The sequence below is a fragment of the Oncorhynchus nerka genome, linkage group LG2 (assembly GCF_034236695.1).
Source record: "Oncorhynchus nerka isolate Pitt River linkage group LG2, Oner_Uvic_2.0, whole genome shotgun sequence".
Taxonomy (NCBI): Eukaryota; Metazoa; Chordata; class Actinopteri; order Salmoniformes; family Salmonidae; genus Oncorhynchus; species Oncorhynchus nerka.
Genome location: NC_088397.1, coordinates 77,862,200 through 77,883,724, shown reverse-complemented (window position 1 = coordinate 77,883,724; position 21,525 = coordinate 77,862,200). Strand labels below are relative to the sequence as shown.

The 21,525-nt window shown below is 44.3% G+C and overlaps 1 protein-coding gene across 3 annotated transcripts; it reads right to left on the bottom strand.

Annotated features, from left to right (window-relative positions):
• Positions 1-1,627: 1,627 nt before the first annotated feature.
• LOC115142834 (ubiquitin carboxyl-terminal hydrolase 48-like) lies at positions 1,628-21,499 on the bottom strand. 3 transcript variants are annotated; one of them, XM_029682621.2, is made up of 27 exons: positions 21,413-21,499; positions 20,683-20,817; positions 20,134-20,254; positions 19,770-19,911; positions 17,403-17,530; positions 17,096-17,220; positions 16,380-16,488; positions 15,900-16,033; positions 12,758-12,840; positions 12,380-12,559; positions 11,920-12,057; positions 11,410-11,559; positions 9,574-9,774; positions 9,377-9,491; positions 9,053-9,195; positions 8,639-8,838; positions 8,367-8,489; positions 5,362-5,423; positions 5,155-5,265; positions 4,056-4,186; positions 3,833-3,939; positions 3,607-3,714; positions 3,232-3,414; positions 2,976-3,101; positions 2,744-2,792; positions 2,466-2,492; positions 1,628-2,340 (listed from the first exon to the last, which is right to left on the bottom strand). In XM_029682621.2, exons 1-27 carry the CDS (start codon positions 21,424-21,426, stop codon positions 2,318-2,320), a joined length of 3,168 nt encoding a protein of 1,055 aa, XP_029538481.1. In that variant the 5' UTR covers positions 21,427-21,499; the 3' UTR covers positions 1,628-2,317. The 3 variants fall into 3 exon arrangements, with proteins under 3 accessions (XP_029538481.1, XP_029538471.1, XP_029538489.1); XM_029682611.2 differs by having other exon boundaries at positions 12,380-12,562; positions 21,413-21,498; XM_029682629.2 differs by lacking the exon at positions 21,413-21,499 and adding an exon at positions 21,260-21,357 and having other exon boundaries at positions 12,380-12,562.
• Positions 21,500-21,525: the final 26 nt, after the last annotated feature.

Here is a 21,525-nt window from a genome sequence, read left to right as displayed (position 1 = left end):
ATCTTTGCAGACCAGGATTATACATACGATTTTCAATACGATTTAAGTCAAAACTGTAACTAAGCCACTGAGGAACATTCAATGTCGTCTTGGTAAGCAACTCCAGTGTATATTTGGCCTTGTGTTTTAGGTAATTGTCCTGCTGAAAGGTGAATTTGTCTCCCAGTGTCTGTTGAAAAGCAGACTGAACTTGGTTAGCTTTATTCTTATTTTTATCACCCCAAAAAACTCTGGCAGCAGCCACCACGCTTGAAAATATTGAGAATGGTACTCAGTGATGTGTTGGGATTTTCTCTAAACATAACTCTTTGTATTCAGGACAACAAGTTATTTTTCTTTGTCACATTCGTTGCAGTTTTACTATAGTGCCTTATTGCAAACAGGATGCATGTTTTGGAATATTTTTTATTCTGTACAGGTTTCCTTTTAGAGAGAGCATATTTAAATTCAGAGGACACCAGATAATACAGGAGAATTACACCAGATAACAGACTGACCCTAGCTCATAGACAACTGCAGCATAGATACTGGAGACATGGGTGAATCAGGGGACACTGTGGCCCCGTCCGACGATACCCCCAGACAGGGCCAACTAGGCAGTATATAACCCCACCCACTTTTCCAAAGCATAGCCCCCACACCCCTAGAGGGATATCAACATACCACCAACTTACTACCCTGAGACAAGGCTGAGTATAGCCCACAAAGTTCTCCTCCACCGCATGAGCCCAAGGGGACGCAAGGGCAGTTAGTCGCTCCAGTGCCTTGCTGTTCACCTTCGCACCCCTTGGCCAAACTACACTCAATCATAGGACCTACTGAAGATGAGTCTTCAGCAAGGACTTAAAAGTCGAGACAGAGCGTCTCTCACAGAGATATGCAGACCATTTCATAAAAATTGAGCTCCATAGGAGAAATCCCTGCCGTTTGCGGAGAAATTCTAGGGACAATAAGGCCTGCGTCTTGTGACCGTAGCATACGTGTAGGTATGTACAGCGGGACCAAATCAGAGATTCATTTATAAACATAAAAATTAAAAAATTCCACTTTGACATTATGTGGTATTGTGTAGGTTAGTGACAAATCTCGATTTATTCCATTTTAAATTCTGGCTGTAACAGCAAAATGTGGAAAAAGTCAAGGAGTGTGAATACTTCCTGAAGGCACTGTATTCTAGTCATGGGTCATCCTATAACTACTGTTGTACATACCTTTTCTATTCATATACACACACACACATATATATTCATACACACACACTTTCCGGATTCTGTCTGCTTGTTCTGATACTTTTTGTTTTTTTTATTGCTAAATATTACTCCTGTCAGAGCTAGAAACATAAGCATTTCGCTGCACCAATAAACTTTGAATCTAAAAACACACACCATGCTCTCTTGTAGATGCACTACACATCCAGACTTGGTTTACTATGTGTGTTAGAGAACGAGAGTCGATACTTTATCAATAACGTAGCGGTCAAAGCATTGAGGTATGAAAGAACGGGTCAGAGACGGTTTCCCAGACACATGATTAGGCTTAATCTGTATTGGGGAAACCTCCCCATGGTTGGTTTTTTACTTCACACAGTGCACAAATAGATCCAAAACAATGTGTGCGTGAGAAAATCTGTTGGAGAAAAAAACTACTTTATTGCCCGTATGAAATAACAGTTCACATCAAGGCCTGCATCGGTTTCTGACAGCAGCACAAACCTCATCTAAATGTGCAATGTTTTTTATTCATTTAAGAAATATACATATATTTTATTATTCTAAATGCAAGGGAGTATTTTGCTAACTTTGTTGTTGAGGTACTTAAATGTTAAACCACCAAACAGTTACAATGTTCAATATTTAAGAGTTGCTCATGCATTCTTTAAATGTTTGAAGAAAATTTGCAGTGAGACCACAATTTTCCTTTGAACAAAAAAAATTTATCTTGTAAAATTCAATTGGGTCGATCCTCTCAGAAGTCTACGGAAGCAGACAGAAGAGAAGTTTGGGTTCCACATTGGAAGATGCCACTCAATTCTCATGACCCGTTTCTACTACAGCCCAGGCGAAGAGAGTGTGACCACAAAGTCCCAGAGAATGCATAAACGTCTTTAAATATTAAAAAGCCAGCAGATAAATTTTAACAGAGAAATAACCAAAGGATTTGCAACAGTCACAGCTTAAAATACAAAAACGAAATCTTTAGAAAACAACATAAGAGAAATCAAAATTAAAGCACTTTTTTCCAATTTATGGACTACAAGCATTTGATTCTTGTTGTCCAGCTTCAGTCCGCCTCGAGGGCAGAGACTGTCATGTCTTCTTCAGTGACCGAGAAGCCCAGTGCCTGAATGGATCCATACAGTATGTTTTATTGAGTTGTTTGTTGTATGTCAAAGATAACAGCTGCACATACTGCAGATCAGGGTTAAAAAACGAATTAATACAAACATGATTGCAATCAGAACATACCTTTAAATCCTTCTTCAGGCATACAGACTGAAAAAAAGAACACAGAAACCAATGTTAGCAAATGGAATCTTTCAATTCAGTGTACAAAAGATTCAGGGTATACAAAAGATTCAGGGTATACAAAAGATTCAGGGTATACAAAAGATTCAGGGTATACAAAAGATTCAGGGTATACAAAAGATTCAGGGTATACAAAAGATTCAGGGTATACAAAAGATTCAGGGTATACAAAAGAAAGAAGAGAAAAAAATGGAAAAAGGAGAGGAAAAGAAACATACCCTGATAAACATCATCCAATGCTGCATAATCTGCTATGGGTTCATCAGCCTGAAAGAAAAAGACAAAACGCATATTCAGAAATAAGCAACATCAAACCATTCAATGCTAGTCTCCGGTAATGACATGATGACGTGTTCACTTTCATATTAGATACTAGTCTTTACCCCATTCAATTTGATTTGACTTTAAATTCAAGTTTCTAATGAAATCTAATATAAATGCGGTACATACCTTCAGACAGATGACGCTCTCTGGGATGACTCCTAGGCTGCCGAGGGTGGCAGAGTCGTCCGTTAGACACCGGCCGTCGATCGACAGGTTCTGATCAAACGGGGCCACAGAGAAGGCATGCATGATCTGAGGGAGAACCATTAACACACCAGAGTTAGGGATCAGGAATCCTTAGATTCAGTGTTGAGCAAAAACAAGGATGATGCATTATGGTTATTCAAGCCTCCATCGATGGCAACACTGGTGAACCCCTCACTTGTATTTTGAGCTCCTTGAGCGTCTGATTGGCTGAGACGATGAGTGCTTTCTCTCCCCGGAGCTTCCTGCGCCTTGTGCTCCTCCTGATACCTGATTTGCCGCCACTGGCCATGGGGGCCGGACTTGCGGCAGCACCGATGGTGCCGTCACTCAGCCTCTGACGCTTCGCCCCGTCCTCTATCTGGACAGACAGCATGTGACCAGGAAGCAAGGGAAACATCGGGCAATATCCATGTCAATCATCCTCTCAGTACTTCTAACTTCTACATTATTGGTAAATGGCTTAGTTCACAAAACCATTACTCAAACATTCAATTCTTAGAGACTTATAAGCAACAAAAAGTGAAACTGAAGTGAGGGATTTGTGTCCTACCTGGCTAAAGTCAGGGTCTCGCTCTCCGTCCACCTTAGTAACAGGTTCCTCCCTCTCATCCTCTGCCTCCGACCCACTCACATTCACCTCAGGAGCTGCCTCCATTAGCTAAATAGGAAGGCAGTTGTATTATTCTCTGGAGATTCATACTATTTGCATATTACACTCTGCGACAGACATATTTCCTAAAGAGAGAAAGAGGGGAAGGGGAGAGAAAGACACTCACCCTCTTGTCGTCTATGACCTTGCGGACGTAGACTGTGGCTTGTGCGTACTCTCTCATGTCCCTCTGTTGCTGGAAGATGAAGCCTTCTCTGCAGTCCCTACAAAGCTCTGGACACAGAACAAACACAGTCAAACAGTTCCTCTGCACAGTTCTCAAAGAATCATAACAGAATAACAGCATTAAGTCACACAGTTGAGGGAAATCATAAGGACTTGAATCTCACCAGGCTGGGTGGTGTACTCCACACTGGAGCCGTTGGGTGTGGCCTGACTGATCCGGCAGATGGAGATTGGCTGATCAACCAGGAAGTGTCTGCTGATCACCTCCCATTCACCGGGCCAGAGAAGAGCTATACTGTGCAGAGGGAACAGCACACAACATGAGACCAGGAGGAATGGATGATGAAGACCAGAGCAGTATAAAACACAACATGAGACCAGGAGGGATGGATGATGAAGACCAGAGCAGTATAAAACACAACATGAGACCAGGAGGGATGGATGAAGACCAGAGCAGTATAAATCACAACATGAGACCAGGAGGGATGGATGATGAAGACCAGAGCAGTATAAAACACAACATGAGACCAGGAGGGATGGATGATGAAGACCAGAGCAGTATAAAACACAACATGAGACCAGGAGGGATGGATGATGAAGACCAGAGCAGTATAAAACACAACATGAGACCAGAAGGGATGGATGATGAAGACCAGAGCAGTATAAAACACAACATGAGACCAGGAGGGATGGATGATGAAGACCAGAGCAGGGCTGTATAAAACACAACATGAGACCAGGAGGGATGGATGATGAAGACCAGAGCAGTATAAAACACAACATGAGACCAGGAGGGATGGATGATGAAGACCAGAGCAGTATAAAACACAACATGAGACCAGGAGGGATGGATGATGAAGACCAGAGCAGGGCTGTATAAAACACAACATGAGACCAGGAGGGATGGATGATGAAGACCAGAGCAGTATAAAACACAACATGAGACCAGGAGGGATGGATGATGAAGACCAGAGCAGTATAAAACACAACATGAGACCAGGAGGGATGGATGATGAAGACCAGAGCAGGGCTGTATAAAACACAACATGAGACCAGGAGGGATGGATGATGAAGACCAGAGCAGGGCTGTATAAAACACAACATGAGACCAGGAGGGATGGATGATGAAGACCAGAGCAGGGCTGTATAAAACACAACATGAGACCAGGAGGGATGGATGATGAAGACCAGAGCAGGGCTGTATAAAACATGAAAACAACATGGGTCGAGAGGGGTCAGACAGAAGTCAGTGAAGTCACTCACTGTTGGGCATCTCCCATCAACATGGAGTCATGGGTGAACATGAAGCCTCCATGGGGACAAAGGAGCAAACTGTTCCCCACGCTAGACACTGGGGTGGTCTTAGTGGGCCTCCTACAGAGAGAGGGGGGGAAGAGAGAAGTCATTCATTTGGCGGTTTGAATGGTGAAGCACTCAAAAAACAAACTATTGGATTAGGACTGGACTTACCTGATGAACTTTCTCCACTCGTCCACAAAAAACAGAGGAACTATGTAGAGAATGTCCGTCTCCTAAAACAAAGATTGGATTCATCAGTATGTCAACATGTCATCAACAAATATATACAGTTCAGCCAATAAGATATCTATCAAGTGTACAAACTGTTAATACCTCTTATTACCTGTGCAATAATCATTATTACCTGTGTTATTACCTGTGTACTTAGGTTATTACATGAGTAATTAAAGTGTGTTATTACACGTGTACTAACTTATTACTTGTCTAGTAGGCTTGGGCAGTATACCGGGGTATTTGGAAAAAGCAACAGGATGGTCAATAACTCAACTAGTTTTGCCATACATTTTAATAATTGTAGCTACTTTAAAAAAAAAAAAACTTTTTCTCCCCAATTTCGTGGTGTCCAATTGTTAGTTAGTCTTGTCTCATTGCTCAAGGTCAAAGGTCAAGAGCCGTGTGTCCTCCGAAACACAAGCCAACCGCACTGCTTCTTGACAAAATGCCCACTTAAGCCCGGAAGCCAGCCGCACCAATGTGTTGGAGGAAACACTGTACTCCTGGCATCCGTGTCAGCACGCACTGCACCCGGCCCGCAAAAGGAGTCGCTAGTGCGCGATAGGACAAGGACATCCCTGCTGGCCAAACCTTCCCCCTAACCCTGACGACGCTGGGCCAATTGTTCCCCGCTCCATGGGTCTCCCGAGATTCTGGACTCGAACCCAGAATCTCTAGTGGCACTGCAATGCAGTACCTTATACCCTGCACAACTCGGGAGGCCCCAATTGTAGCTACTTTTTAAGTAAATACCTGCAGTCAACTTGTGCAATACGTTAGGAGTTAAAGCAGATTGCATTCATTTCACAGCTCAAGTTATTTTACATTATAAAACAGTTCCCCAGAACAAATGAGCCAGTCACATATTTCTTTGTAAATAGCACAACAGGAGAAAGTGGGAGCAGGTGAGTCCAGCTGTGTATTGACAGGGGTCGTGTTTTATATTGAAAGTCCGTGTGTTTATGCTTCAACAGAGTTATCAGGGGAGTGCAACTACAGTTTTCCTTCACAGAAAATACATTAGTACAACATTCGGCTACACTGAGAAGCACCGGAGAAAGGTAGCTACACATCAGAGTGCTGTTGGTTTGTGAATTCTCACCCAGTGGAGAAGTGCAACTGAAACAACATTTGTCTGTGCCGAGCAGAAATTACAATAAGAAGCATTTCAAATCTGCTTTTATAAAACACAGCAGTATATTTAATTAATTTCCATGTCCGTTGACACAAACTCCGTACATGTCTGTGTGTTACTGCTTGAGAATCGAGATGTTAGATTTACTCAGTGGATTTATTTTTTATTAATTTTTATTTTATGATATATATCAGGCCCTATTCATTTCTGCGTACTTTCAACTCGGATCTCGTACCTGCGTACATGGACAGAGAATTGCGTAGTTGGTACGCAAAATGCGTGCATGTTGGCAGGTCTTTATATTGAATACATCATTTAAACATTCACAGTAGGTTGGAAAAAGTATGTGAACACCTAATGACTTCTCCAAAAGCTCATTGGAGTCAGCTAACCTGGAGTCCAATCATTGAGATGTTGGTTAGAGCTGCTTTGCCCTATAAATAAAACTCACAAAATGTGAGTTTGCTATTCACAAGAAGCATTGCCTGATGTGAACCATTAAGAATTGTTGCCTTGCATAAAGCTGGAAAGGGTTACAAAAGTATCTCTAAAAGCCTTGATGTTCATCAGTCCGCGTTAAGACATTGTCTATAAATGGAGAAAGTTCAGCACTGTTGCTACTCTCCTTAGGAGTGGCCATCCTGCAAAGATGACCAAGAGCACAGCGCAAAATGCTCAATGAGATTAAGAATCCTAGAATGTCAGCTAAAGACTTACAGAAATCTCTGGAACATGATAACATCCCTGTTGACGAATCTATGATACGTAAAACACTACAAAATAATGGTGTTCATGGGAGGACACCACGGAAGAAGCCGCTGCTGTCCAAAAAAACATGGCTGCACGTCTGAAGTTTGCAAAAGTGCACCTGGATGTTCCACAGTGCTACTGGCAAAATATTCAGTGGACAGATTAAACTATCTATCCGCCAATTGAAGCTCAACAGAAGTTGGGTGATGCAAAGGACAACGACACAAATCATAGAAGTAAATCATCAACAGAATGGCTTCAACAAAAGAAAATACACCTTCTGGAGTGGCCCAGTCAGAGTCCTGACCTCAACCCAATTGAGATGCTGTGGCATGACCTCAAGAGAGCAGTTCACACCAGACATCCCAAAAATATTGCTGAACTGAAAGTTTTGTAAAGAGGAATGGTCTAAAATTCCTCCTGACCGTTGTGGAGGTCTGATCGGCAACTCCAGAAAACATTTGGTTGAGTTTATTGCTGCCAAAGGAGGGTCAACCAGTTATTAAATCCAAGGGATCACATACTTTCCCACAGTGTGTACAATAAAGACATGAACACGTATAGTTGTTTGTGTGTTGTTAGTTTAAGCAGACTGTGTTTGTCTATTGTTGTGACCTAGATGAAGATCAGATCAAATTGTATGACCAGTTTATGCAGAAATCCAGGTATTGCCAAAGGGTTCACATACTTTTTCTTGCCACTGTTAGTGGCTGAATGAATGAGACAGACATCACAGCGTTAGCTTTCTGCTGTGTTTGAGAAATCTGTACCGCTGCCAAACCATCTTGATTTCCTTGCGTTTTTTCTCCTCTCCATTCTCGGCCCATCTGCTCCCCCCAGGCATTCTCTGAGCAGAGCAGGCAGACCAGTTACCCTAGCGACTCCACAGACACAGCGTGTACACATGCTGTTCCAGAGCCAGGACTGTTCTTCCTTCAGACAAGCATGCGTCAAAACTTTGTTAATTTGCACATTGTCTCGTTCATATTCGCTTGTAAATATCCACGCACCAAAAATTAGTCGATATTGTTATTACCTGTGCACTAACAGTTATTACCTGTGGCCACTTGGTGAGTGTGGGTCTGTTCTTCTCCTGGAACAGGTTGAGGAGGGAGCTCTTCTGTTCTGACGCCATCATCCTGTTCAGAGCCTCATTCTCCTTCCCCTCACGCTCCAGCCTCTACAGGAAAACCCACAGAGATATCACACAGCTAAAAGGAATGTGTGATCAGCTCAATTTGGTTTTTCCATTTACAAGGCTAGAGAGGAGTAGGGAGAGAGACAACAGTATCTCTATCCCTCCCACCACCTCGGTCCATCCCTTCTTACCAGGCACTGCTGACAGGGCTCCTGTAGCTGGGTGAACTGGGGGGCTCTGGGGAAATACACCCTCAGTTTGGACCACACCTCCTCCGTCACCAGCCGCCTCTCGCTCTCCAGGATACTCAGGCCACCATGCCGACAGAGGATGTCCTCGTTGAAGGTCTTCATCTCCTCCTCGTCTTCATCCTGGTTCTCTGGGCCGTACTCTGGAATCAGACAGCAATAGTCAAACAATACTGGGCCACACTGATAAAGAACCAGACAGCAATAACCAATCTAATCAATCATGATCTCCGCACAAAGGAGGTGAATATGTTATTTCTGACATGATTCTAATAATATTGTAGTTACCTACTCTACATGTCATTGTGACAAGTAGTTTTTCAAGTTGTACTCTGTGACCTCTGCTGGTTTGTGTACCTTTAGTAGCAGTGATCTCTGGTCCCTCTCCATTGGTTTTGCCGTCGATGTGTTTGGTCTCCTCCTCGTCCTCATCCAGCTGCTCCAAGGCCAGCTGTCTCCAGCTCCGAAGAGACGTCTTGCCCACCCAGTACCCCTCATCACTGTCAGATAGGGGTGAGATATTAGAACATACACACATTACGCAAACTGCAATCGCTAGCTGCAGTACTACAAACATGTCTGGATCAATAAAATATACTGTTATTTTGTCTAACATTCTGCACTGCGAGAACTGTTTTACGAACACAAAACGTTGCCATTAATCTGTGAGTATGTGGTTACCTTTTGGGCGGGCCCTTGACAAGGTTGGTGACTTCTTTGTAGTCCTCGGCCAGCTGGTTCTTTAGCCGCAGCACCCTGCATCTCTGGCCCACACATTCCTCACAGAGAGTTGACCCTGGACACAGGGTCACACACACAAGGTCAGAGGTCACAGAGAGGAGCTGAGACTATCCATGCATATCAGCAATGTCTCTTACCATCTAGTCTGGGTCCTCCGCCGTATCTGTCAAAGAGAAGCTCTGCTGCTTTAACAGAGATCCTCTTGGCCTCCCCCACCTTGTCTGGGTGAAGTTTACCATGAGAACAGAGGAAGTTGCCGTTGTCGATTTCTTTAGCGACCGTCGAGTCGTCCAGCCATTTCTTCAACCACTCCAGAGGCACAAACTCATACTGCTGGCCTGAAACAAACACACAAACATGAAACACTCGACCCGGACCTCAACCTTGTAAGATGGACATCTTAGTTGAACTTCAGTGCTGGGCAAAAGAACTCTGGATAAAGAAAATGGGCAACACACAGTATATTGCACTCGTACAACATTTATTGTAAATACCTCAGAGCTATATTCTTGTGTGACTTTGTTTCTTTACAAAGTAAGCATAGCTACTGTTAATGCACCTGCATAGCATACCAGGGATGTGGTATAATTAGGGCTGTAAAAATTATCTCCGTAAATTATTTCTGACGCCATTAATCGCAACTCCATTTCTTTACCGGACGGACCTTTGAAGCGTGTTTCCACACTGACCCTTTTAAAGCGCACAACTACAGCCAATACTTGTGCCTTTATGTCGCTGAAGACCGTGTGCCTCTAGCTAGCAACCTGATAACTTGACCACAAAATTGGATGGCACAGGAAGAACTGAGAAGGAATAGGCTACTTAAAGTTATCTGGGCCCAGTTTCCCCGATAGTGATGCAATTTAGGCTTAGGATCTTTCCTACAATTGCCGAAGATCTAATATGTGTTCCCCAAAACACCATGCATAGAGAACAGTCGCTAAGTGCGTTGTTGGAGCATGTGTCGATGTTGACTTACCTACAAGTAGCAAACTATAACTCGATAGATTGAACATTATATTTATTTTAATATGAATGAAATATGCCTATAGTCTACTATTTATATTTTAATGCCGTCATCTCGGTTTTCATTTGACGCATATTTTTATTTGTCGCATGTTTGTATCAATTCTAGACATTGGCAACTTTGTATTTGTAGTCAACTATGTTCTGAAGTTATCGGCAGTCACAGAGAGACAGTTAAACCACGGGATTCTATGTTTGTAGTATATTTTCTGTGTATAAAGTGACGCAGGAGGGCAAAAAGCATCTAACGACGCACTTAGCTGTTCTTCGAGTGATCTGAGGCAGGCGTTCAATTACGAGCGTTTTCAAGTGCAACGTTAATAATGAGCGTTTAGGGAAACAGCTGGGAGATTTAACAAGGCTCCTATGAAGGTTCTAACAATGAACTTATTAGCCTTAAGATGCTTTTGGGAAACAGGGCCCTGAACACTACAGATGGTTACAGTGTTTTCATAAGATTGTTGGACAAATGTAAAAGCTCTTTGTATCCATAGAGCCAGGTTTTTCCTGTAGCCACTCATTTAGAATGCCTGCAGCAGTAACAGTACTTAGCTTTGTGTTGTGCATAAGTGTTAAACTTCAAGAACATTGATGAGAGTAGGCCTATTTAAACATATGGAGCATAAATAGCTGTACGTTACAGTGACTTGTGTTTAAGGGGAAAATGCTATTAAAACATTCGGATGTAGATCATTTTGTGTTTCCATCCCTTACAAATCAAAACATAGTATGCCTGTAACTCAATGCACTGCTAATTAAATAGAAAAATATTTTAGGGACAAATTTGAGTACATTAAAAAATTGCAATAACTAATGCCATCAACTCGATTAATTATTTTAATCGTTTAACAGCCCTAGTTATAATGCATTATACAACATCATGAACAAAGAACTACTTTCATATTGCAATATTGTGATAGCTGGGCTAAGGGGATGTTTTTACCGACCGTCTTCCGCAGGTAAAAGCTCGTAGAGTTCCTTCACCTCTTCGTGCTTGGCCTTGCCCTTGTCGACGCTCTGCTTGCGCATGTCGGCCATCTCCAGGCACCACTCCTCAAACTTCCTGTTGTCTCGGTCCACCAGCCTCTGTAGAAAGCCTGGCACAGATAGAGGGCTCCCACTGATATCACAGCTACCGTTGCTGGGTTCAAAGGTCATACAAACAACATTCTAACCACGTCACCTCTGCAGCAACAGGTAGTGTACCACGCATATCTAGCTGACTTTAGTTGCAGGGAATATATAACTATACAAGTCTTACTGGGGAATAGCTTTAACCGCCTACACATTTCTTCTTACCTATTTTCCCTGGGGTGGTAACTTTGGTTGATTATTTTAATAAAGTATGTCAAAGGGATGTACACACTGGAGCTATCCAGCTAGCTCAGTTCTTACCTTGTACATAATGTATTGAACTACAGTCATCACCAGGTGCAGTCCAGTAGTTAGATCCTCACCTGGCACGTCAACGTTGGTCTCCATAGGGTCAGTGTCCTCCTCTCCATGGCACTTGTACACCAGCATGTAGGCGTTCCTGGAGCAGTGGTATCCTTTACTGCACTTGGGCTTACGGGTCTGGGACTTCACCGTCTCGGCTGGAGAAAGAGCAGAACAGCAGCAGAGAACAGGTATAAGAGAAGCCATGTTGAAGAGTGGTAAGTTCCTTTATTCTTCCTGTATGGTTTTTATTTTATCTCCGACATTTGTTGTTTTACTGTAAAGTGTTACGATTTTAGATGCACTTTAAATGAACATTGATTTATTAAGGGAGTGGGTGTGGGAATTTTACCACCAAACAGTCCGTTTTTAACCAAGCTGTATTACAAAACAATACAGCTACAATTCAGGGAAGTGAAGGGGAGAAGAGGTTAAGGGGGCACAAGTGGACTAATGCAGAAGGGAGCAGGGGGGGCTCACCGATGTCCTCCTCGATGCCCAGTTGTAGCTTCTTGCCCTCCATCTTCTCAATCTCCTCGTCGTTGAACTTGTACCAGTCGCTGGTGCGGGCGTCTCGCACGTGTGCAATGTAGTGACCCGAGTAAGCGCTGACCCCGCGGTGGATCAGGACCGCACTCAGCTCGTACACACACTTCTCATCTTCTGGGGACGCCACCCGAAGAGACCCAAAACAAACAGCATGGATTATGTGTGTCTGTATGTCATAATGCATAGTAAAGGGTCAGCTTTTATCATACCATAGTCACAGAACTTCGGTCATGTATCTTCATCATTAAATATTCTGCCACATTTATAGAATTAGGACAGTATGTTGAGCCATTGCAAGGCTGGCGATACCTTTTCCCTCCAGGAACGGGCCCATGTCCAGCTGCTCTGGAAAACTGATGAAGGTGTTGAGCTTCTTCTTGTGACCCGTTTGTCTGGGAATCAGAAGACAGACAACATTCAGCAACAGTACCAAGTTAGAGTTGCATTGACCCTTAGTGATACTACTACGCTCCACACCGCGTGGCCGCGGCCACCCTAATCTGGTGGTCCCAGCGCGCACGACCCACGTGGAGTTCCAGGTCTCCGGTAGCCTCTGGAACTGCCGATCTGCGGCCAACAAGGCAGAGTTCATCTCAGCCTATGCCTCCCTCCAGTCCCTCGACTTCTTGGCACTGACGGAAACATGGATCACCACAGATAACACTGCTACTCCTACTGCTCTCTCTTGGTCCGCCCACGTGTTCTCGCACACCCCGAGAGCTTCTGGTCAGTGGGGTGGTGGCACCGGGATCCTCATCTCTCCCAAGTGGTCATTCTCTCTTTCTCCCCTTACCCATCTGTCTATCGCCTCCTTTGAATTCCATGCTGTCACAGTTACCAGCCCTTTCAAGCTTAACATCCTTATCATTTATCGCCCTCCAGGTTCCCTCGGAGAGTTCATCAATGAGCTTGATGCCTTGATAAGCTCCTTTCCTGAGGACGGCTCACCTCTCACAGTTCTGGGCAACTTTAACCTCCCCACGTCTACCTTTGACTCATTCCTCTCTGCCTCCTTCTTTCCACTCCTCTCCTCTTTTGACCTCTCCCTCTCACCTTCCCCCCCTACTCACAAGGCAGGCAATACGCTCAACCTCATCTTTACTAGATGCTGTTCTTCCACTAACCTCATTGCAACTCCCCTCCAAGTCTCCGACCACTACCTTGTATCCTTTTCCCTCTCGCTCTCATCCAACACTTCCCACACTGCCCCTACTCGGATGGTATCGCGCCGTCCCAACCTTCGCTCTCTCTCCCCCGCTACTCTCTCCTCTTCCATCCTATCATCTCTTCCCTCTGCTCAAACCTTCTCCAACCTATCTCCTGATTCTGCCTCCTCAACCCTCCTCTCCTCCCTTTCTGCATCCTTTGACTCTCTATGTCCCCTATCCTCCAGGCCGGCTCGGTCCTCCCCTCCCGCTCCGTGGCTCGACGACTCATTGCGAGCTCACAGAACAGGGCTCCGGGCAGCCGAGCGGAAATGGAGGAAAACTCGCCTCCCCTGCGGACCTGGCATCCTTTCACTCCCTCCTCTCTACATTTTCCTCTTCTGTCTCTGCTGCTAAAGCCACTTTCTACCACTCTAAATTCCAAGCATCTGCCTCTAACCCTAGGAAGCTCTTTGCCACCTTCTCCTCCCTCCTGAATCCTCCTCCCCCTCCCCCTCCTCCCTCTCTGCAGATGACTTCGTCAACCATTTTGAAAAGAAGGTCGACGACATCCGATCCTCGTTTGCTAAGTCAAACGACACCGCTGGTTCTGCTCACACTGCCCTACCCTGTGCTCTGACCTCTTTCTCCCCTCTCTCTCCAGATGAAATCTCGCGTCTTGTGACGGCCGGCCGCCCAACAACCTGCCCGCTTGACCCTATCCCCTCCTCTCTTCTCCAGACCATTTCCGGAGACCTTCTCCCTTACCTCACCTCGCTCATCAACTCATCCCTGACCGCTGGCTACGTCCCTTCCGTCTTCAAGAGAGCGAGAGTTGCACCCCTTCTGAAAAAACCTACACTCGATCCCTCCGATGTCAACAACTACAGACCAGTATCCCTTCTTTCTTTTCTCTCCAAAACTCTTGAACGTGCCGTCCTTGGCCAGCTCTCCCACTATCTCTCTCAGAATGACCTTCTTGATCCAAATCAGTCAGGTTTCAAGACTAGTCATTCAACTGAGACTGCTCTTCTCTGTATCAAGGAGGCGCTCCGCACTGCTAAAGCTAACTCTCTCTCCTCTGCTCTCATCCTTCTAGACCTATCGGCTGCCTTCGATACTGTGAACCATCAGATCCTCCTCTCCACCCTCTCCGAGTTGGGCATCTCCGGCGCGGCCCACGCTTGGATTGCGTCCTACCTGACAGGTCGCTCCTACCAGGTGGCGTGGCGAGAATCTGTCTCCTCACCACGCGCTCTCACCACTGGCGTCCCCCAGGGCTCTGTTCTAGGCCCTCTCCTATTCTCGCTATACACCAAGTCACTTGGCTCTGTCATAACCTCACATGGTCTCTCCTATCATTGCTATGCAGACGACACACAATTAATCTTCTCCTTTCCCCCTTCTGATGACCAGGTGGCGAATCGCATCTCTGCATGTCTGGCAGACATATCAGTGTGGATGACGGATCACCACCTCAAGCTGAACCTCGGCAAGACGGAGCTGCTCTTCCTCCCGGGAAGGACTGCCCGTTCCATGATCTCGCCATCACGGTTGACAACTCCATTGTGTCCTCCTCCCAGAGCGCTAAGAACCTTGGCGTGATCCTGGACAACACCCTGTCGTTCTCAACTAACATCAAGGCGGTGGCCCGTTCCTGTAGGTTCATGCTCTACAACATCCGCAGAGTACGACCCTGCCTCACACAGGAAGCGGCGCAGGTCCTAATCCAGGCACTTGTCATCTCCCGTCTGGATTACTGCAACTCGCTGTTGGCTGGGCTCCCTGCCTGTGCCATTAAACCCCTACAACTCATCCAGAACGCCGCAGCCCGTCTGGTGTTCAACCTTCCCAAGTTCTCTCACGTCACCCCGCCTCCCTACCACTGAGGAAGTACAGTTCCCGCTCAGCCCAGTCAAAACTGTTCGCTGCTCTGGCCCCCCAATGGTGGAACAAACTCCCTCACGACGCCAGGACAGCGGAGTCAATCACCACCTTCCGGAGACACCTGAAACCCCACCTCTTTAAGGAATACCTAGGATAGGATAAAGTAATCCTTCTCACCCCCCCCCCCCTTAAAAGATTTAGATGCACTATTGTAAAGTGGCTGTTCCACTGGATGTCATAAGGTGAACGCACCAATTTGTAAGTCGCTCTGGATAAGAGCGTCTGCTAAATGACTTAAATGTAAATGTACATATGGCCACTACTAGTGAAGGTATGTACGTTTTGAGTTGTGGGCTGAGGGATTGTAGACTAGAGACCCTTCTACAAAACGACAGACTGAATGAATGAATCAAACTGACCTGTCGAAGACAAAACGCATGAGCTGCAGGTTTAGTACGTGTGGGAGGCTGTGCAGTTTGATGCGTCGAGTGGCGTTCTGTTTGCTCTGGCAGCTCTCACAGAAGTAGCGGTTGTCACCGTCCAGCTTCTCCTCCTGCAGGGAGCGATCACAGGGTCAACACTAGGAGGTCAAACATTTTTTTTTTACTCTAAACTGTTCAACCCAACTACTCACACGTTATTTTAAAACTCAATCAGTCTGTTACATCAATTAATTACCATGGGGAAATAACCCTGATGTCATACTGCATTAATACCTTGGGGAACCGATGTCATACTGCATTAATACCTTGGGGAACCGATGTCATAATGCATTAATACCTTGGGGAACCGATGTGTCGTCAAAATGCATTAGTTAAACTAATGAACTATATGCTGTCATAATGCATAATCGCCTTAAAGAACAACATGACTAATGTGATGTCAGAATGCAAGGTTACCTTGAGAAACTCTGTGACACATTCTGTAAGGTTCTTGTGGCCCTGGATGTTGAGCTCCAGTTCGTAGTATCGGGACGGCAGTGGAGAAGCGCGGCCACACTGGTTACACCTGTCATAAACCACAGACTAAGACACTCAAAGTCTGCATCTGTTATTGCTGTTTCTAAGGAAGTTTGAAAAGGTGTTATGTAGAAGTCTGGGTTTAGTTAAGGTGACTAAAACCTAGGTACTAGTTGAAGAAACATAAATTGCAAAAATGGCAAAAGCATGGCCCAGATAAAAGCATAACCTTTGCAGCCACAAAGCCAAACCTCTAGTAAAAGTCCCTAGTGTCCAATCTGACATGAGCAGTCCAGTTAACAGCCCAGTTTCATCTGTCTTTATGATGTTAATAAAATACTAAAAATCCTGTTGCATTTCTGACTGGCACCACCACTGATGTCAAAGCACAAAATAGTTAAAACGCTTGACTTTATAAAACCAACCCATAAAGCAAAATAGGACATCTCATGGCAACCTGAATATTCCAAATTCTAACAAATAAAATTACCACTGGGTTGTCACGGCCGTTTGTGATACAGCCTGGATTCTAACCAGGTTGTCTGTAGTGAAGCCTCTAGCACTGAGACGCAGTGCCTTAAAACGCTGCATCACTCGGGAGCCCAATGTTACTTAAGTCTGATTAAAGTTGATGGGTGAATGTAGTGCTGGCTTACACAGTGACGTAAGACATCTGTCCACAGAATTGCAGCTGAATGACATTCTGCAGGTTTGGGTTCTTCTGTTTGGATAATGTGTCCTCCAATAGCGAAAGGAAGAGTTTGGAGAACTCTTGAGCGTCCTGAATGTGAAAGAAAGGCAAGAGAGAGAAATAGAGATGACAATTAGTACAATTAAAATACTGTAGTTTACATTTGAATTGTATTCTTATTTTTCTTCCTATACCCACTATAAAAATAACTAAGCTTCTCCAAAACATTGTTAACTCTTCAGACTTTCCTGAGCATGTAAAAAGATGACTACCTGCTGTTGTCCTGTGTCCAGCCCTAGCGCCTTGACCAGCCCCGAGGGGTCAATGTACCTTCTGTTGCTGTTCTGAAGCAGTGCAAAAAGGTACTGTAGGTGTTCACATATGCTGCGAGGCTCATAGTCTGAGAAAGGGAAAATGGTGTGAGGACTTCAATTTGGGTTTAACTTTTCAAGATGATTCATTAGATACATGGGCGCCGATACAATACATTTTAGTTTGAAACTATTCTGTGCGATCCAGTTTGATTAGAGGAACAAATTGATGTGATTTGGTTCGATGCACTAACATTTGTTGCATAAACACATTCATTTTCCATTCGAAATTAAAATCTGCTGCTGATGAGCTGGGCCTCTCTGAGCAGCATCTGTTTGAGCTGACTTCGGTGTGTGTGTGTGTGTAAATTATGTATATGGTGGATGTAGGCACCTTGGCTGAGCCATAAGGGAAACTGGGCAACCTTTCGATTACTGGCCCAATTCTCTAACCACTAAGCTACCTGCCGTCCCTAGAAGTTCAGCCACCCCACTATCAGTTGGGGGGCAATGTTTGCTTTTTGTCCCCCCCCTTGTCATTTTTGTGTTAGAGCTAGTAATGTATCAATATCTACCTGTAAAACAATTGCTATGAAATAGCCAATGAAAATAAGAAAGTATCAACTTCACCCTGTATATCAAATTACTCTCTCATATGTGATATAACACACACATTCAGAAGTTGGGGTCACTTAGAAATATCTTTGTTTTCCATGAAATATAGTCAAGACGTTGACATGGTTATAAATAATGATTTTTAATTTAAATAATAATTGTGTCCTTCAAACTTTGCAATCGTCAAAGAATCCTCCATTTGCAGCAATTACAGCCTTGCAGACCTTTGGCATTCTAGTTGTCAATTTGTTGAGGAAATCTGAAGAGATTTCACCCCATGCTTCCTGAAGCACCTCCCACAAGTTGGATTGGCTTGATGGGCACTTCTTACGTACCATACAGTCAAGCTGCTCTAACAACAGCTCAATAGGGTTGAGATCCGGTGACTGTGCTGGCCACTCCATTTTAGACAGAATACTAGCTGATTGCTTCTTCCCTAAATAGTTCTTGCATTGTTTTGAGGTGTGCTTTGGGTCATTGTCCTGTTGTACGAGGAAATTGGCTCCAATTAAGCGCCATCCACAGGGTATGGTATGGCATTGCAAAATGGGAGTGATAGCCTTCAAGATCCCCTTTACCCTGTACAAATCTCCCACATTACCACCACCAAAGCACCCCCAGATCATCACATTGCCTCCACCATGCTTGACAGATAGCCTTAAGCACTCCTCCAGCAATGTTCTTCTTTGTGATCTGAACACCTCACTCCTCTTTCTATTCTGGTTAGAGCCAGTATGCGTAGTTAACACAACGTGCCATTGGAACACAGGAGTGATGGTTGCTGATAATAATATGTAGATATATTTTTAAAAACACATAAAATAAAAAAGCTGTTTCCAGCTACAATAGTCATTTACAACATTCACAATGTCTACACTGTATTTCTGATCAATTTTATGTTATTTTAAAATTGACCAACTAAAATGCTTTTCTTTCAAAAACAAGGACATTCCTAAGTGACCCCAAACTTTTGAACGGTAGTGTGTGTGTATATATATATATATATTTATTGTTTCAAGTAAAACTACCAAATCCATTGCTGCTGGTGAACCTGAACAACCGATCAGCATGTATAACCAGATGAGTTGCGTCTCCGGCAGTAGCTTAGGCTACTTTTATTCAGGTAAAACACCATTCTCAGCCCATTTGACAAAATGGCACACGTAGATGTGCCAGATCAGGAATTGACCTACTTCTCGTTGGTCAGCGCGAGAAGCTGCGCACACCGCAGTTTCACTAGGCTACTGATATTGCCTGGGGTTGTTTGGTATGCAATATTAAATCAATGACTGTCAACCCAATAGTCTTTATTTGGGGGGGGGGGGGGGTGCTTATATTTATCCTGTGACACACAAGTGTGTAATGCTAATGTTGTTTTTTTGTTACTTGTGCCAACTCCACGTGCCTTGCTCAAGGGCACAGTGACAGTTTACCTTGTCGACTCCAGTATTTGAACCAGCAACCTTTTAGTTACTGGGCCAACAATCTAATCTGGAGGCTACCTGCCGCCAATTACATGCTTAGTTAGACACTGAAGGACAGGATGTAGTTGTCACAAAAGATTTGGGTTTTTTAAAGGTTGAGAGAAAGTAATCAGTTCGGGCTCCCAAGGGCCGATGCACTTATATTTTAAACATATGAACCGTGGACCGATGTGTATCGGTAAATTGTTACATCCCTACAATTTGGGCTCATCTCCAAGGTCTAGCACACCTGAGTCCATGTTGTGCTCCTCTGCCCGGGCATTCTGACACAGGTACAGGGTCCTGCGCAGCTCCAGGTTGTGGAACCACACCTGCAGGAAGGTGTTGACGTAACACGTGGCGCCCAGGTTCGTCAGACCCACAAACGTGTTCTGAGAGAGGGGGAGGACGAGAATTAGAGGGGATAGAGAAAGGTGGGAGGGGGGAGTGAGAGAGATGGACAAGTTCATCCAGTGTTTTCAAATCAGTGCAGATGAAAGGCAGACAATTTAACTTGAAGTAGACCCAAGTCATGTGTATTTAAAAACAGGCAGGAGCAAGTCCTTGCAGGTGTAAATCTGTGTTCAAGATGAATGTTGTGGATGTAGGCCTACCTTGTCCCGGCGCTCTGAATTTGGATCATCAATGTTGTGGAAGCTGTTTTCGTTTATCTCTCCCAACCAGGCATGTTCCCCAATACCGACAAGACAATTTGGGTTCCCTTTACAATTCCTCCTTTATAAGCAAAGTCAGGGGGAGAGATGTCAATATCCTAACAACCATCTCTTTCACACATTTTTTAAAAGCAAATAGAGACAGTTGTTTCAGGCATTGAAACTTGAGAATAACATCAAGCATTAGGAAGCCGATGCCATTCTGTAATGTGAATATCAAAATACTAGAGGAAAGGAAATGAGTCATGAAGAGTTTCACCCATCTTTCCATTGCTGAAATCTCATATTGTGACTGCACATGTCATTCAGCTGAGTGACTAGTTAGCTACATGATAATCAAATTGCAGACAAAATAAGATAGTTATGCAACACAACTCACTCTTAGCGATCTGGCAACATTATAGCAGTGAATATGACATAAACGACAAGTTTTAAGTATGGGAATTGAAGAAATTCGAAATGGTTAACTATGTATGTGTGCCCATTTACCTGCATGCTCCCCTCTTGCACGGCGGTACACAGATTCGGTAAGCTATCTCAATATGTTCCCGGTGTATGTCCTCCGGTCTCACCGACTCGACCCAGCGCCAGGCTGCTTTCTCAAGCTGTACGCGAGGCGCCATTCTGTAAGAAAAACAGAGCTTACCATGGGTACCCTGACAAAGAGGTGCCGAGGATGCTCCGGCCTAGTTTAACTTAGCACAGCTAACTTAAGTCACTCAACGTCGTTAGTTAGCCAGCTGGCTAAATATAGTTAGCTATAGTAGTCGGCGGCAGAAAAACGCCCAAAAGATAATACAATGTTAAGCACAGCAGACAACCAGTTCAAATGAAATAATATTTTAATTACATCAACTAAACGTTCTAACATAACACTATAATCAGATCAGCTGATGCTCGTAGCTAGCTAGCTACCAACCATCATGCTAGCTACTAGCTAGCTTGTCAGATATTTCCCACTGCAAATAACTGCGTAGCTAGCTGGCTCTCAAGCTAACTAGCTACCCATCATCATGTCTTGCTAACGTTAGCATATTTTTTTTTAGAATTAAATATACATTCGAACCTTTCGTGCGTGTATCACAAACTTCTGATTTTGCAGCTGCATATATTTTCATATTTTATTCACAGTTTGTTTTAGATTTAGCGCCCTTGCGTCAGTTTTTAAATAAATATTTCATCCTTCAGTTTCAAACTTGTGAAAGGCGCAAGTACTTACGCATGACGTGCCATTGTTGTCTACGTAGCTTATACGTCCCTTTCAAAGAAAAGGCGGTTGGTGGAGCAAATCGCAGTGGGCATTTCCAAAGACACTAAATACACTTGAGTTTT